We start from the raw sequence: 16,254 nt of genomic DNA, 5'->3' as shown, positions 1-16,254 counted from the left end.
CGCTGGCATACTTTTCCTGAAACGCTACACAACGCGCGCTTCAAGAAGTATGCTAGCTAGCTTCGCAGTTCATGCCCTCATGTATATTCATAAATGAAATTTATTTTTTAAACATCAAACTGTATTTTCTTATATAAAAGATGGTGCTCATTTGTAGATTTTATGATATCAAAATTGATTTTATGAGATCAAAATTGACTTTCTGAGATCAAAAATGATTTTCTGAGATCAAAAATAGTTTTATATCAATATTCAAAAAATGGATTTTTAAAAAAAATTCATCAGAATGTCATCTTCATTTCAGCTATGAGAGAGAGAGAGAGAGAGAGAGAGAGAGAGAAACGCATTTTTAACAAATAATCGATGAGTGATTTTTTCGATATGAAAAAAATATTTAATGATCTCAAACATTTGCTTGTTTGAATTGATATCAAAATATATTTAGTATAAAAAATATACTCAGAAAATCGATAATTTTTTTCGAAATTTATATGAAGAATACAAATAAATGGATAGATAAAAATGAAGATCGATTTTTTTTTTTATTTTTGCTAGATTAATCGTCGCCATAATCGTCCACATCTAAAAAATAGTTTTCTTGATATCACAGATTTTGTTGTTGTTGTAAAATGCGAAAATGACCTTAGAATACTAACACGGTACCCTAAATATCATATAAATGCGGAATTTTACGGTAAGTAACGTGTCTTTTCTATCTAAAGAAATTAATGTATGATATTATATATAAAGTTAACCCGAGTTACATGTTACTAGATAGAACTCTCCTGTTGGTGAAGGTACAAAAGGTACAGGTTATGAAAGTGTTGTTTGTCAGTCACATTCTGACAGTACATGATAGGCTACTGTTAGACCCTAGATGATAGAGAAGCGGAGTGGCCAAGTGAAGCTAGTGGTTTGGAGATTTCATAATATGTTTAGGAGTTGGAGTGAATTTATTTTATAGTGATACTGATAGGTAATTTAATGCACAATATAGATAGCATCTGTTTGTAAGTGTAACTCGAAGTTCGAACCGGGGTTAGAGTTATAGGCCCGCCAGACTTCAACCTTTGTACTACAAGATGTAGCTCTCTCAGTCTCTGAGAAAAAATAAATAAGATAGACCAGATATAGCCATAGGCCTTGCTCCAGATCCTTCGGACTTCTACAGGTGCAGTCCAAAGACGTAGCTATTAATAGCTACCTAGGTATTTAGACCTACTTAAAGTAGCTACTTTTACCTGTTTTTGAAAATATGAGTAAATAAAAATTAAGGCGCATCTTTTAAACAGGTCAGTCGTTTTATGTATCGTGTGGTGCATGTGCACAGCAAAATTTGGAGTGTAAATTTGAGTACTTTACGAGGGTGGAGAATGCAGAGGAAATGCATGAATATATTCACCCCAAAAACCTTTAATGTAAAAATGCATGAAGGTAAACTTTAAAATTAATACAGATTTGTAAGACATTCTACACTTTTTATCACGTGGCTTTGATCCTAAGCTCCTAGAAAATGGAACTGGGTTGATGCAAATTTGAAAGGTTAGAAAGTAATCATTTTTGTCCAATATTTTTGTGGTATTCATCGTCAGTGTAAGTGAATCAAGAAATTTGGTACACACCATATTGCGCCGTTCCTGCGTTTGACCACGAAATGCAAGTAAAGGAAAAAGTAGGTAAAAATAGCTACCTGGAGTAGGTTTAAAATACCTACGTAGCTATAAGTACCTACGTAGGTAGAAATAGTCATTGGACTGGACCTGTTCTATGTTCTCCTCAGAGTATCTTGTTTGAAATTCAGCTTATGTTTTAATTAACTACTTTATTTAAGTCATTACATGTTTGTTGTGATGAAAAATAACTAGCTGCGGGAAACATGTTTTAACTTCGAGATTTATCATGTAGAGGGCATAAAGTGATATTATTGTTAATAATATGTTATATTTATAGGTTATAGACTTTGTATGGGAAAATATGACGACCGAGTTTTTTGGCGCGTAGACGGACCGAGCTTGCGAGGTCTGTTCGCGACAAAAAACGAGGTCGTCATGTTTCCCATACAAAGTCTATAACCTTTTTATTATATACTTTCAATTTCATTTAGAAACTAACAATAATTTATTTTTAACAATAACTTTATCGGTTTAACTGAGTAAAAGATGAAAAACACGAAAAATTTGTAATAAAACGGCGTAGAAATTTGATTGTGACGTAATGTTTGCGGGCCGGAATGTTTCCGGGCATATATCGTGTGATATATGCCCGCAAACTTTTAAAGAAAAAAGAAGAGATGAAATTGAAAGTATATAATAAATGCATTTACATGTCTGTAACAATGCACTGGTACATAATTTTTGCTGGCTTTTTGATGTAACAGTGCACTAGTACATATGTGGTGTTAGATTATCTCTTGATGTAAAGAATTATTACATGACATTATCATTATGATTATTACCATTGGACGTTTTGCTTGTTTTAAGCGAATCAAAAGAAAATGCGTATATGAGTATGATCTAACACCCTGTAGGTCTATTGAAATGAAACATTGGTGTGTTTGGTACTATCTGTGGTTTTTTTGGTAATTACCTGATGTTTCTGTCAATTTCATGGCTCTTCTTTCTTATTTTATTATTTAAGTCAATAATTTCTTTCCCATGATGACTGAGCCTAGTTTGGACAAAGCACTGACGTAGGTCATAAGGTGCACCGTACAATGTTGGGCGTTTTGACCCTCACTCCTCTAATCCGTCATGTGTTTACTGTAGGTCTAGATTCAAAGTCTCCCAGTTTTATACTTCAAAACAAGTGTCTGTGTTTGTGATCTTAAATTCAGGGCTTAAAACTAACTTTTTACGTCACCAGTCCAACTGGACTGATAGGCTTACTTTCAACAAGTCCGCAAATTTACCAGTCCACCAGTGTTTTCCAGAAATATTTAAACATATTTTGTTAATGTTATTCAAATGAAATAATGATATTTAACTCGATATGCCTCAGACAATATTGCAACAATAATCAGGTTTGTCTGATGTCTTCAGAGGAATGCCAAAGGCTTCTTTAAGATTCGATAAGCAAGTTTTTCAAAATGACGTTTTAGAAAATTGACCAGTCCCATCGGACTGACTGAAACAAAAGTCAATCAGTCTGCCAGACTTTTAACCGCATGGACTGACGGGAATATGCTAATTTCGAGCTCCGATAATGTGATGTCTGACCTTTAAAGCATTTATTTGATTCTGAATTTCTAAAAATTGTAAAAGAAAACGATGGATAGAAACCGTTGTTGAAATTGTTCATGCAAACGTATGTATGATTTTGAGTGCAAGTTTTAGAAAAGAAAATTATGCATCACCATTAAAAACGTATACAAGATGATCATGGTTTGTAAATCATCACTCGCTAAAATTTTCGAGTGTCCACTATTTTTATTCAAATTAAAATTTACTCACATTTTGCGAGTGTTTCAATCCCTGTACAACATTGGAATTAACTTTTGTTTTAGTGATCTAGAAATTAAGACAAACATTTTCATGTAAAAGAATTGTTCCTGACATGCTGTAGAGATGAAATTAATCCAATTTGACTTAAGTGGAATGTGTAGGAGGAATTTACTTTGCAGGTCACAGAGATTAGAATACACTGTATGTGTGGATATGTATCAGGGCGGTCATTGCCCAGCGATCTCCTTGAATTGGGTTCAATAAAAAAAAACTCCCAGTTGAAAAAATAAGTGAAAATTTCGCAATCATTAGTCTAGAATGAATGCAACTGAGTGAAAGTCTATGTTAGCCTTTTAAAAATAAAAAAACCTTTAAATTGAAACAAAGATCTGCATGATTGTGTGTTAAATGAAATATTTCCAATCTGAACAAATAATTACGATAAATTTCTTTTATTATTATTTTCATGTACAAAATGTCATGCATGTACATGTGTACAATTGATCTGCATTACAGTATCCACAAAGAGATGGATATTTCAATTTCAGTGCTTTGAAATGCATGTAATTGTTTTAACGATTCATTTGAATTTGTGATTTGTTTCATATTACACATCAACAAAGAAAGCATATTCCTTGCTTACATGAGGATAAAACATGCAATTCAGTTACATGTATATGGATGCTGAATTTATCCAGATAATTTCTTGAAACCAAAGCGTCAGGATTAATGAGACTCTACTGTAGATAAATTAATGTGCGTAACTACTAGTAAGTTTGGTTGACTTCAGGCTAATCTCTCAGTAAGTTTGGTTGACTTCAGGCTAATCTTTCAGTAAGTTTGGTTGACTTCAGACTAATCTTTCAGTAAGTTTGGTTGACTTCAGGCTGATCTCTCAGTAAGTTTGGTTGACTTCAGGCTAATCTTTCAGTAAGTTTGGTTGACTTCAGGGTAATCTTTCAGTAAGTTTGGTTGACTTCAGGGTAATCTTTCAGTAAGTTTGGTTGACTTCAGGCTAATCGTTCAGTAAGTTTGGTTGACTTCAGGCTAATCTTTCAGTAAGTTTGGTTGACTTCAGGCTAATCTTTCAGTAAGTTTGGTTGACTTCAGGGTAATCTCTCAGTAAGTTTGGTTGACTTCAGGCTAATCGTTCAGTAAGTTTGGTTGACTTCAGGCTAATCGTTCAGTAAGTTTTGTTGACTTCAGGCTAATCTTTCAGTAAGTTTGGTTGACTTCAGGCTAATCTCTCAGTAAGTTTGGTTGACTTCAGGCTAATCGTTCAGTAAGTTTGGTTGACTTCAGGCTAATCTCTCAGTAAGTTTGGTTGACTTCAGGCTGATCTCTCAGTAAGTTTGTTAATGTTGACTTCAGGGTAATCTTTCAGTAAGTTTGGTTGACTTCAGGGTAATCTTTCAGTAAGTTTGGTTGACTTTAGGCTAATCGTTCAGTAAGTTTGGTTGACTTCAGGCTAATCGTTCAGTAAGTTTGGTTGACTTCAGGGTAATCTTTCAGTAAGTTTGGTTGACTTCAGGCTAATTGTTCAGTAAGTTTGGTTGACTTCAGGCTAATCGTTCAGTAAGTTTGGTTGACTTCAGGCTAATCGTTCAGTAAGTTTGGTTGACTTCAGGCTGATCTCTCAGTAAGTTTGGTTGACTTCAGGCTGATCCCTCAGTGATTAGGGTGATACTTCAATAAGTTTGGTTGACTTCAGGCAGATCTCTCAGTAAGTTTGGTTGACTTCAGGCTGAGCTCTCAGTAAGTTTGGTTGACTTCAGGCTAATTTCTCAGTAAGTTTGGTTGACTTCAGGCTAATTTCTCAGTAAGTTTGGTTGACTTCAGGCTGAGCTCTCAGTAAGTTTGGTAATGTTAACTTCAGGCTGATCCCTCAGTGATTAGGGTGATACTTCAGTAAACACTTAATATTATTTTTAGCAGAGGTGAGATAGATGGAGAAGTTGTTGACGAGATCTTGTCTATACTGCCAGTCACTGAGGGTTTACTCCAGACCGATTCAACATGTCCGCAATGGTTTTCACACATCTTCAGCATGTAGACAGAAGGCTAGTGGCACCAGGGCCAGTGGCTGGAAGCGCATACGCAGTGGTTTGAAGTATGGACTGGTTGGCCTGACACTGTCTGCTGGTGTGCTCTATGCTATAGCTGAGGAACCAGAAAGGCGGAAGGTCAGAGTACTCATTGGTGGAATTAAAAGATTTACAAGGTACAAATAGTACACATGTACTTATAATTTTGTGAAAATTAGCAAATGATAGATCTCTTAGTTGTTTTGAAGTTTTTTGTAATACAGTAAAACATCGTTAAAGCTACATGTAACCTCCATGGCAAGCAAAAAAAATGTTCCTTGTAACCAAACTTTGAGATATCCAATAAGATTTTTGTCATTCTTTTCATAGGATGGGAATAAATATCATGTCACATAATAAGCTTATAATCTTTTTATAAGCATGTTCATTATAAGTGTGTTTTACTGGATGAAATACCCAATGTTTTTACTAAATTAGTATCATTCCCAGGGTATAGATTTGAAATGACTTAATTCATACTTTCTATATCTTTCAGGTCTCTTAAGATAGGAACAATTATTTCTATGGATTATAAATATAACTTGTGGGGGCTGGAGGAGGACTCGGATGATTATAACGAAGCTTTAAAGCCCTGTCACAAAAGGGCTGCGGAACGTTTATTGACCGGCTGTTTAGCTAATGGAGGATTGTATGTGAAACTTGGACAAGGTCTGGTATCTATGAATCACATCCTACCAAAAGAATATTTGGAAACACTTGTTGTTCTTCAAGATAAAGCCCTTCCAAAGAAACCCCATGATGTAAGTAATATGTTGTACGGTGTGACCGTTGAGACGAGCGAAGCCCATTAACATCTTGCAACACGACTTTTATCCGCCTCTTCATTTAACGCGGGAAATATAACGCGCTTGGTGTAAACAGTTACAAATTGTGACGTCACATTAGCTGCAATGTTTTTTCTTCTTCTCTCAAACCAAACAAAAACAAAATTTTTGAAGCTATGAGAAAGCTTGTCTGGAATTTAAAAACGTTTATGGTACTTTCTAAACAATCTAATTATTTTAATTACGGGTTTGTCAATGAAGTATACCGCAGTGACGGCGACATTTTTGCAGAAGCATTATGGGTAATACTCATCTTTTTTCAGCTGAAGAAGAGCAAATCACGTGACTCGTATGTGTAATCATTGGAGCGAGCTCGTCGCGACGCGAGCTTCACTCGCTAATAATGTCAAACCACTGATTTTCTAGGGAATCTATTTTTCATTGATTTTGTGGTCAAGGTCAAATCTTTCATGCACTGGAAAAGTACACAACCTCAGCTGTAAATTCAAGAACTTACAAACTTTGAACACAGGAAAAATAAGCAGATATGTTTTGTATTACTGTGTGTTGCCTTTGATTTAGAAGTTTGAAGCATTGAAGATGAAATGTACAGCAATTACAGTTTTTCTTTAGTTTTAGGTGATTTATTATGAGGATGAGGAAGGTTTAAGATAATGGCATAATACTGTGTTTATCAGATAATAGAGAAGTGCAGAAAATGAACTACAAAACTGCTTTAAAATTGACGTTTTTCTTTCATAACAGTAAACATAATTAATTTCAGATTGAGCAGCTATTTTCAGAAGATTTTGGAAAACCACCTCAGGAATTTTTCAAGAGCTTTGAGGAGGAACCTATTGCAGCTGCCAGTTTAGCACAAGTTCATAAGGCAGAAACTCATGATGGACAAAAGGTGGCAGTCAAGGTATGTATATACCTGGAGACTCTGTGAGTTACCTCCCTTTAACTGTAATCCATCTCTGTAAATGAAACCGCTTATCAACTGTTGTCATGTGTCGTGTTGTTAGTTTTTATGACATCTACCTGTAGGTGCAGTACATAGACTTATAGATTTATAGAGAGGTATCCACTGTCGTGATGTGTTGTGATGTTAGTTTTTATGTCATCTACCTGTAGGTGCAGTACATAGACTTACAAGACAGGTTTGCTGGTGATGTATGGACATGTGAAATTTTGCTAAAATTAATTGGATGGGTGCATCCCAAGTTTGCCTTCGCCTGGGTGTTGCAGGTTTGTTAAAAAAATCCATTCCACAAGATGAAGAGATTAAAGATATTGTGTGTATATGTGTGAAAAAATATACTGTAAACTGCATCTGTTGCTCCTTCATTTTAGGATCTGAAGGACACATTAGCCCAAGAATTAGATTTCATAAATGAAGGGAAAAATTCAGAGAAGTGTCAAAGAGATTTAAGCCACTTAAAGTATGTGTATGTGCCAAAAGTTCACTGGGATAAAACGTCAACTGTAAGTACCAGCACACATGCGTGTCTGTCTTCAGGAGGTGCTTAACTGTACCGAGTCATTGTCAATTCCATGGTTTCTTGTCTAAATGCATTTCAACACAGTTTTAAATTCTTGATTTTTATCATATTATGTACACTCTTTGTAAATGTTATAGCTAGCTTATTTTCACTCAATTCTAATTTCAAAGTGAAAGTAGCAGAAATAAAACTGCTTCTGATGGTTGATTTCTTTTATGATTTTGAAAATAATTACATGAAGGCTTAAGTAAAAAAAAATTAATTAAAATCAGAGCAACTATTCGGTTGTATCCTGTTTTTAAAATCTGTCTGTCGACTCCTGTTATTAACATTGTGAATCTTGTCTTCAGAGGGTGCTAACAGCAGAGTTTATAGACGGACATAAAATTAGCGACAAGGATGCTATAGAGAAGATGGGGCTTTCGTTGTATGATGTATGTTACTGAGAATTTCTCCGTTGGTGATGAATATTGAAATATCATATGCTTATTTTCAGTTTGTAAATTGTAACCAGTAACGATACAGCAAAAATTTGTGCATCATTATATTTAGGCAATATACATTGGATTTAATTGAAAAAGAGGTGGATGAATCAGAAATGTATATTTACAAATTATTTACACATTATTTCCATTGCATGCATGTTAATAATGAAATAAAATCTTTGTAAATTATTGTTACATTTTCATAGGTTGACCAGAAGTTGTGCCGGGCATTTGCAGATCAGATTTTTCTCTCAGGATTTGTTCATGCTGATCCCCATCCGGGCAATGGTAATATTCTACAGTCTGAAAACGCCTGTCCATATTCATGGAGTTCGCGCATCAATAATGAAAAAACTTTGAATTAATTTTTTATGATTGAAATTAACCAAAACACTTCTGCACAGGTATGGTTTGAATATGGAATTATGTCTCCCTTCTTTCAGGGGGAGACATTGTTTTTGTACTTTCCCTCCATCTGTCTGTCAAAAAATCTTGTGAATGCTTCTCCTGTATGGCTTATCGGATAGATTTGAAACTTTGTTCAATGCTTCATTGCCATTTGTAGATGTGCATATTTGTGGGACGGGAGGATCTAATTATTTTCATAAAAGTTATAGTGGATCTAAGAGGGGTGGAGGATGTAAAATAGCTTGTGAACACTTCTCCTCATATATGGCTTATTGGATAGATTTGAAACTTTGTGCAATGCTTCATTGCTATTTGTAGATGTGCATATTTGTGGGACGGGAGGATCCATATATTTTCGTAAAAGTTATAGTGGATCTAAGAGGGATGGAGGATGTTAAAATAGCTTATGAATGCTTCTCCTCCTATATGGCTTATCCGATAGACTTGAAATTCTGTACAATATTTCAATGCAATTTGCAAATGTGCATATTGTAGGGACAGAAGGATCCAATTGTTTTCCTTAAAAGTTACTGGTTACTGTGGATCCGAGGGATGGAGGGTGTAAAATAGTTTGTGACCACTTCTCCTATGTGGCTTATGGGAGTTCATAATGTCTATATTCCTGCTCTTGCTTTCTCCTCCATACCATGCAATACATTAAGGGAAGGTTTCATTTGGAGCACTTCCAAATTGGGGAGCTGGGGAGACATTTGCTTTTCATAAAATCAATCTCTAGTTATATAGTTTTTTTGTTTGTGAAATAATTTTACGGTTTCGTTTTGCTTTTTCTGTTTTTTTTTTTTTTATATATTTATAAACTACATGACATTTGAATTGTATTCATAGACATTTGTATTTGGTAATGTTAATTGTGTGTTTTTTTGGTTTCTTTACCAGTGTTCATTAGAAAAGACACGGCAGGAAAAGCTCAGCTAGTGTTGCTGGACCATGGCCTCTATGACAAATTGACCCCAGAGAACAGACAGTCCCTATGTAACCTCTACAGAGCAATTGTACTCAACAATGAAGACAACATGCAGAAGTTCTCCAAGGCTTTGGGAGTTGATGGTAAATATCAGTTGGTTTTTTTTTTTACAAACTATAACACGATTATGATCAAAATGGATCACTCTATTTTTCTTCACTCCTTGCAATAAAAACCAAAACCAGTATATTTATAAGTACTTTAAAGAAATGTAATGCTTTAATTAGGATTATATGGAGAGAAGAAAATGTTAATCTTACTTTTAAAAAAAAAAAAATTCCATGTTTTAATGTATTATAACCGAGACATTACATGCTGTGTGTGCGTGTGTGTATTTCATTATTATTATTATTTTAATACGCCCTGAAACTGATGTTTATTCTTATCTAGCATATTTATGGTATCTTGTGTTTTCATGTTTTATATGTACAATCAGGATAGTACAGCTACGGACTGTTTACATGTGATAACGCCTCTTATATCATTGCTTTTTAATGTTTTATTTATTTTCTATGTATTATGTGTATAACATTCTGTAGTAAGGTATATGTGCATTGTAAAGCACCTTTGAGTGTACATAGTGTATGAAAAGGGTGCTATATAAATATGGTATTATTATTATTATTAAAGGATTTTTGTGAAATGAGCCCCTACATAGATTCCCATATTTTGTAGCTCGTGATGGTCAGATGATTTGAGTATAATTTCATGCACTGGTAACCTAGATTTTTGTCCATCTGACAGCTCTGAGATGTACTAGTGTGTGTATGACTTTTAGATTACCTGAAACCATTTTGAAAAACAACATAATTATTACAAATTTATCTCAAAATAAATTTTTGTAACAAGTTAATGTCCACATCTCTGTAAATCTATGTTTTCGTGTTGATTGATACTTTTTAATATATAATGAATTCTGAAATCGGCGATATTGCTGCCATTTTAGCAGTGTTGTGAATACCAATTTAGTTTCCATTGTACAGGTATTCAGGATAAATATAGTTAGCTCAGTATTTATTATAAAGTTAATTACCAATAAACTAAAATATATCTATATATAGATTTTTTAAAATTATTTAGATCGACCATCTTTTTGCTTCATAATGGTTTAATTAAATGCTATTGGATATAGAAACATGAAACCATAGAGTACATCCACATTTTAATTTGTGGAAGATAAAGATTAATATTGGCTATCCAATGAGATAAACAACATATTACTACGGTAATTACCTTTGTTTCAGTAGACCTGTATCTTTACCATTCCTGTATACTTGGAAACTAACTGACACTGTTTTTTACTTTCACTAGATTACCAGGTGTTCTCCCTTCTAACAAAGCAAGGAAGGGTTAAATTTGATAGAGCACCACCATTGTTTCGACACAAAATTTATTCAAAGAAGGAATTTTATGAGTTACCTCCAGAAATTAAAGCAGAATGGCTGGAAGACTACCATGCCCTGCATGAGCGAATACGCCATGTACTGAGACAGATGCCTTCTGAACTTTTCTTTATTTTTAGGTAATTTTTGAAAGATATACTCTCCCCTCACCATAAATCCTAGAGTTTACTAAACTTCTTATTCAAGTATATTTGTCACAACATGATTGGTACTCTAAAGGTTTTCACATGGATCACTTGTGATTTGGCTTTCCATGCAGTGGATCTTACTGTTCGCTAGCTTACACACAGGGTGGTGAACTGCCCATTTAGATTTTGTGTTACTTTTGCTCCTATTCAGCATTGTAAGTTTTAAATCAGTTGCAACATGAAACAATTAAAATTTACATCTGCAGTGACTGCCAACGAGTGTTAATTCAGGACTATCGTGTTCAATTTCAATCACACCTTTGTCGACTAGGTAGAGACAACGAGTGTTAATTCAGGACTATCATGTTCAATTTCAATCACAGTCGACTAGGTAGAGCCAACGAGTGTTAATTCAGGACTATCGTGTTCAATTTCAATCACACCTTTGTCGACTAGGTAGAGACAAAGTGTTCTGAAAATGTTGAATGTCTTTTTCAAGCAGCAGTAACACAAAACTTTGACAGGTAGTAACTGTTTTACCATCGTCCACAGGTACATGTGTATAATGAAATAAGCATTTGATTAATTCCAGGATATGAAAATGGACATTTTACCTGCATGTTCTACAGAGATATGGGTCAATCATAATGACAGATAGTAGAAAAGGATATGTAAATATTATACATTATATATAATTTTATCCATTACTGTACATTTTAGATAACGAAATATTTTGTGAAATACTCGTGCAGCGTCCAGTTAGTAGATCGTCCACTTATTTACCAAGTCACATGACCAAAGAGGATTTTGAACACATGAGAATAATGGCACAGAAACACTTTGATAAAATCATGCAAGTTTTGAAAGACATGCCAAGACCTATTCTTCTCATAATTAGGTTAGTTTTTTTATTTCCTAAACACTCTACATCAAATATTATCAGCTTTGCAATAGATATAATTCAAAATGCTTATTTCATTATATATATATACTGAGCTTGTTGGAATTCACTTTCACTGCTGCTTTGCTCACTATCAGATTATAAAAAAGAAATTCCTAAGGCCTTGCATCCAACATGAGCACCCTAAATACTTGTATAGCTTAAATCAGTGTTGTGTAAAATAAGTGAAATAATTTTTTCCAGAAGAAAATAGTTATCAACTGATAAATTCATGCCAAAATGAAAATAAAAGAACTTTAGTCTTTTTTAAGTTCAAATAAAGGAAATAATGTCTTGCTTTGTTATAATTCTGTTCTTACCATGTTTAAGATGTATATGATATTTTAGGAATATGAACACCATTAGAGCAATTTGTCAGGAACATGGCCATGTAGTGGACAGATATGGTATTATGGCAAAGAGGTAAAGATACATCTGACAGTAATACGTACATGTATATAATGCATGCTTTAAGAACTGTAGATTCCTTATCTCAAACGGCTTCTTGATTTGATGTAACTGTCATTCATTGTGGCTTTGTGAGAACTTGAAATCGCAACTTTGAAGGACTTGATTCTATACTAGATGATAAAGAAAAAGCGAGGCTTGATTTTAGGAGGACGACTCCTAATAGGTAAACACATATATTGATTACTCACTCCACAAGGAATCCGTAGTTGGATAGGATTGTTAAGTTTTAGAACTTTTATCCATTCCTTATTCAGATCTGAAGCTCTTTGGGAAAATAATGGGACAAACTTGTTCAGTGAGGATCATCCTTATATATACAAACCAACCTGAGCATTGTCTTGAATGTATGTCAAATTGTGTATAATACATTTGCAGGATATATAAAAAATTATGAAGAAAGGGGGGGGGGGGTGCTTATATGAAATACTGCAAATGATACGAAGGATGTTCTACAGTTCTTTTAGATGTATTTATAAATAGCCATAACATCATCCATTATTTATATTTACAAATGCATTTATAAGTATCTATTCCATCACATGATTCTTTATTCATTACAGCGCAATGAGAGGTGCTCGTAAGTTTGGTTTACAGGACATAACGTGGTCAGGGAGGATAAAGTCGTGGTTAGAGACTCTACGTTACGATTACCGCATTAGGGCTGAGAACTTGAAGATATGGCTGGGAATTCTATACCTGCGGGTCCTGGTGTGGTTAGGAAGAGTGCCATCATTAGAAGAAATCAAATCAATAATAGAGAAAGAACAGAAAAGGTATGATATTATAAATGAACACAAGATTTTAAGAACTCAAGTTCTCTCAATTTCTATTTGATAGTTTTTAGGTCATCTGAGTTGCCTGTTTGTCTTCATCTGTAAACTTTTTACATTTTCAACTTCTTCTTCAGAACCACTGGACCAATTTCATCCAAACTTGGCAATAAAGCATCCTTGGGTGAAGGGCTTTCAAGTTTGCTCAAATGAAGGGCCATGCTCCCTTTAAAGGGGAGATAATCACAAAAATGTAAAAATAGGGTGGGGTCATTTAAAAATCGTCTCGAGAACCACTGGGCAAGAAGAACTTAAATTTTTATGAAAGCTTCCTGGCATAGTGCAGATTTAAATTTATTTAAATCATGGTCCCTGGAGGTTGGATGGAGCCACATTAGGGAATCAAAGTTTTACATGTACATATCTGTAAATATATAGGGAAAATCTTCTCAAGAACCACTGGGCCAGGAAAGTACAAATTTACATGAAAGCTTTCTGACACAGTGCAGATTCAAGTTTATTAAAATCATGGCCCCAAGGGTAGGATGGGGCCACAACAGGGGATCAAAGTTTTACATACAAATGTATCGGGAAAATCTTTAAAAATCTTCTTCTCAAGAACCACTTGGCCAGGAAAGTACAAATGTTACACGACAGTTTTCTGACATAGTGCATATTCATGTTTGTCAAAATAATGGTCCCCCAGGATGGAGCCACAATAGGTGATCAAAGTTTTACATACAAAAATATAAAGGAAATCTTTAAAAATCTTCTCCATTAGGCCAGAGAAGTTTACGTTTATGTGAAAGTTTCCTGTTATTGTGCAGATTTAAGTTTGTAAAAATCATGGCCCCTGGGGATAGGTTGGGGCCACAATAGGGGATCAAATTTTAACATGCGAATGTACAGGTAAACTTCGGTATCTCAAACACTGATACGTCGAATACCATGGATGTCTCAAAGTGAGTCGACGGTCCAGGCCAGTTTTATTCATGATTTAAAAAATCCCGGTATCTCAAACACGGAAATCTTGAATACCTGGCTCATCTCGAAGTAGATTTACTGTCCCAAGTGCTAAAAACACATGCGTTATCTCAAAGTCCTAGAAGTTTCTTGCTCCATTGACTTCACACCTGAAGTATGCAATCATCCCGTCATGCTAAGTTTACGGTCTGCTGGACATTCCTATTAGGTCTAACACGGTCTTCATGGCACCATCGCCGATAATCACGCCTTATTAGCCCCAATCTATTGATTTGGGGGCTTTATCTAATTATGCAGATGGGTGTTTGGAAGTAAGAATGAAATGTACATTTATACGTAAGATGACACGATAATTAAACCAGCTTGGGAATGAGTACTGAAATAGGAATTTAATTTTGTTGCAACACATGTTTACACATGCTATTACAAGTCAAAGTAAACACTAAACACATCAAAGTGATATAGAAATCAAGAATTAAACAATGAAAGACCATATTTTTCAGTATAAATATCCACACCAAAATTCAAAATCTTCTGTATCTGATAAGCAATCTACATGTAATGAAGGAATCGGTATCCAACGCGGGGGATGGTTGGATTTTCTGGCAGTGGTATAAAAAGGAATCTTACAGTTCATACAATCGAAACAAAGTTCCAGGCTATAACAGAAGTTGAAAAAGGCACAGAATCCAAGGAAGCCATATTTCCCGTTTCCATCTTCGTCATTATTACAGTGATTGGTTTATCATTTACAAAGCGTAACAGAAATCTGGGTATCAGAAGTACTGAAACGAACGTGATAAATGATTATCGCTATGATAAACGACCGAAATTTGTAAAATATAAATTGCAATATTAAATATAGTAATAGATATACAATATACATGCAAATGCAAACGTATTTAAAAATCCCTTACTTCAAACTAAAACGTTTACCGCTTTTAAAAGGTGTGTTTATTTACCTGCCAAATAAAACATGCAGCATAAAACATTTCACAGTATTGGTGTCAAATTCTTTAACTTTGTTTTCTCGAACCCTCAGATATCTCGGAAGTTTTTCTTCGGTCCTTAACAAGTTCGAGATATCGAAGTTTACCTTTATAGGGAAAATCTTTGAATATAGGCCAAGGTGACTCAGGTGAGCGATGAAGGCCCATGGGCCTCTTGTTTGAAAATATGTTTATTGTGTGACGTGTAATAGTGAATGACAGTAGATGTGTTGCATTAATGGTTATTAATTTTGATTTCAGATTAAATCCTGTTTGAGAAGGCTACGGCATAGAAACAAATATAAGGATTTTCAAAAGGGGGGGGGGGGGGTCGCATTTTAGACCTGACTTAATTTTAGTGATTTCTATGTTGGGTATTCAACCATTCTTTTAAATGTAACATATTCCTTTTTAATACATTACAGTTGATGATAATACACAATGTTTTATCAGTATTTATTATTTTACTAAGATACATTGCAACATTGCTTTAAACAATACTTTCTGTTGACTAGATTGCTTTAATAATTTAATAGTATATGTGAAAGGTGTGTTTTTGTTTTTCACACTTTCTTGTGATATGCACTATATGAAATTGTGTTATGAAATATATACATCAGGAATATTAAAATATTTTTACTAATCCATTTGTTCTGTTTTCATTTTGAAAATTATTATTAGAGTCAATGTCATATCACGTGAGCACTACAGTTTAAAGTTCGAAGATCAAGCGGTTCAGGAATAAGATAGATGAGATTTTTGAAAATACCCATTGTACTGTATCTAAGGAGAGAATATAGATAAGCAATTTATATCAGCTGTTCAGTCCTTGTTGACTGTTAGCTCATGTTTTGTAATGTATAAACTATTTTGTGAA

General features: G+C 34.3%; 1 protein-coding gene across 6 annotated transcripts; it reads left to right on the top strand.

The window, feature by feature from the left end:
* Positions 1-777: 777 nt before the first annotated feature.
* LOC125677855 (uncharacterized aarF domain-containing protein kinase 5-like) lies at positions 778-16,020 on the top strand. Of its 6 annotated transcripts, none has more exons than XM_056163687.1 (13): positions 778-976; positions 5,373-5,661; positions 6,021-6,285; positions 7,094-7,234; positions 7,447-7,560; positions 7,666-7,797; positions 8,165-8,248; positions 8,506-8,587; positions 9,605-9,775; positions 11,944-12,121; positions 12,512-12,586; positions 13,195-13,407; positions 15,639-16,020. In XM_056163687.1, exons 2-13 carry the CDS (start codon positions 5,387-5,389, stop codon positions 15,652-15,654), a joined length of 1,746 nt encoding a protein of 581 aa, XP_056019662.1. In that variant the 5' UTR covers positions 778-976; positions 5,373-5,386; the 3' UTR covers positions 15,655-16,020. The 6 variants fall into 6 exon arrangements, with proteins under 6 accessions (XP_056019662.1, XP_048771932.2, XP_048771947.2 ...); XM_048915975.2 differs by lacking the exon at positions 11,944-12,121 and adding an exon at positions 11,004-11,214; XM_048915990.2 differs by having other exon boundaries at positions 794-976; positions 5,376-5,661.
* The last annotated feature ends 234 nt before the right edge of the window (positions 16,021-16,254 follow it).

This window comes from Ostrea edulis, chromosome 1 (assembly GCF_947568905.1).
Source record: "Ostrea edulis chromosome 1, xbOstEdul1.1, whole genome shotgun sequence".
Taxonomy (NCBI): Eukaryota; Metazoa; Mollusca; class Bivalvia; order Ostreida; family Ostreidae; genus Ostrea; species Ostrea edulis.
This window is presented reverse-complemented; position numbering and strand designations above follow the sequence as displayed.

What these genes read in the sequence shown, in the direction of transcription:
- LOC125677855 (XM_048915975.2), top strand. Translation starts at nt 5,387, where the DNA reads ATGGAGAAGTTGTTGACGAGATCTTGTCTATACTGCCAGTCACTGAGG. An exon ending in TGGGGCTTTCGTTGTATGAT is followed by an intron (nt 8,249 to 8,505) that starts GTATGTTACTGA and finishes ACATTTTCATAG; the next exon opens with GTTGACCAGAAGTTGTGCCG. An exon ending in CAAGGCTTTGGGAGTTGATG is followed by an intron (nt 9,776 to 11,003) that starts GTAAATATCAGT and finishes TACTTTCACTAG; the next exon opens with ATTACCAGGTGTTCTCCCTT.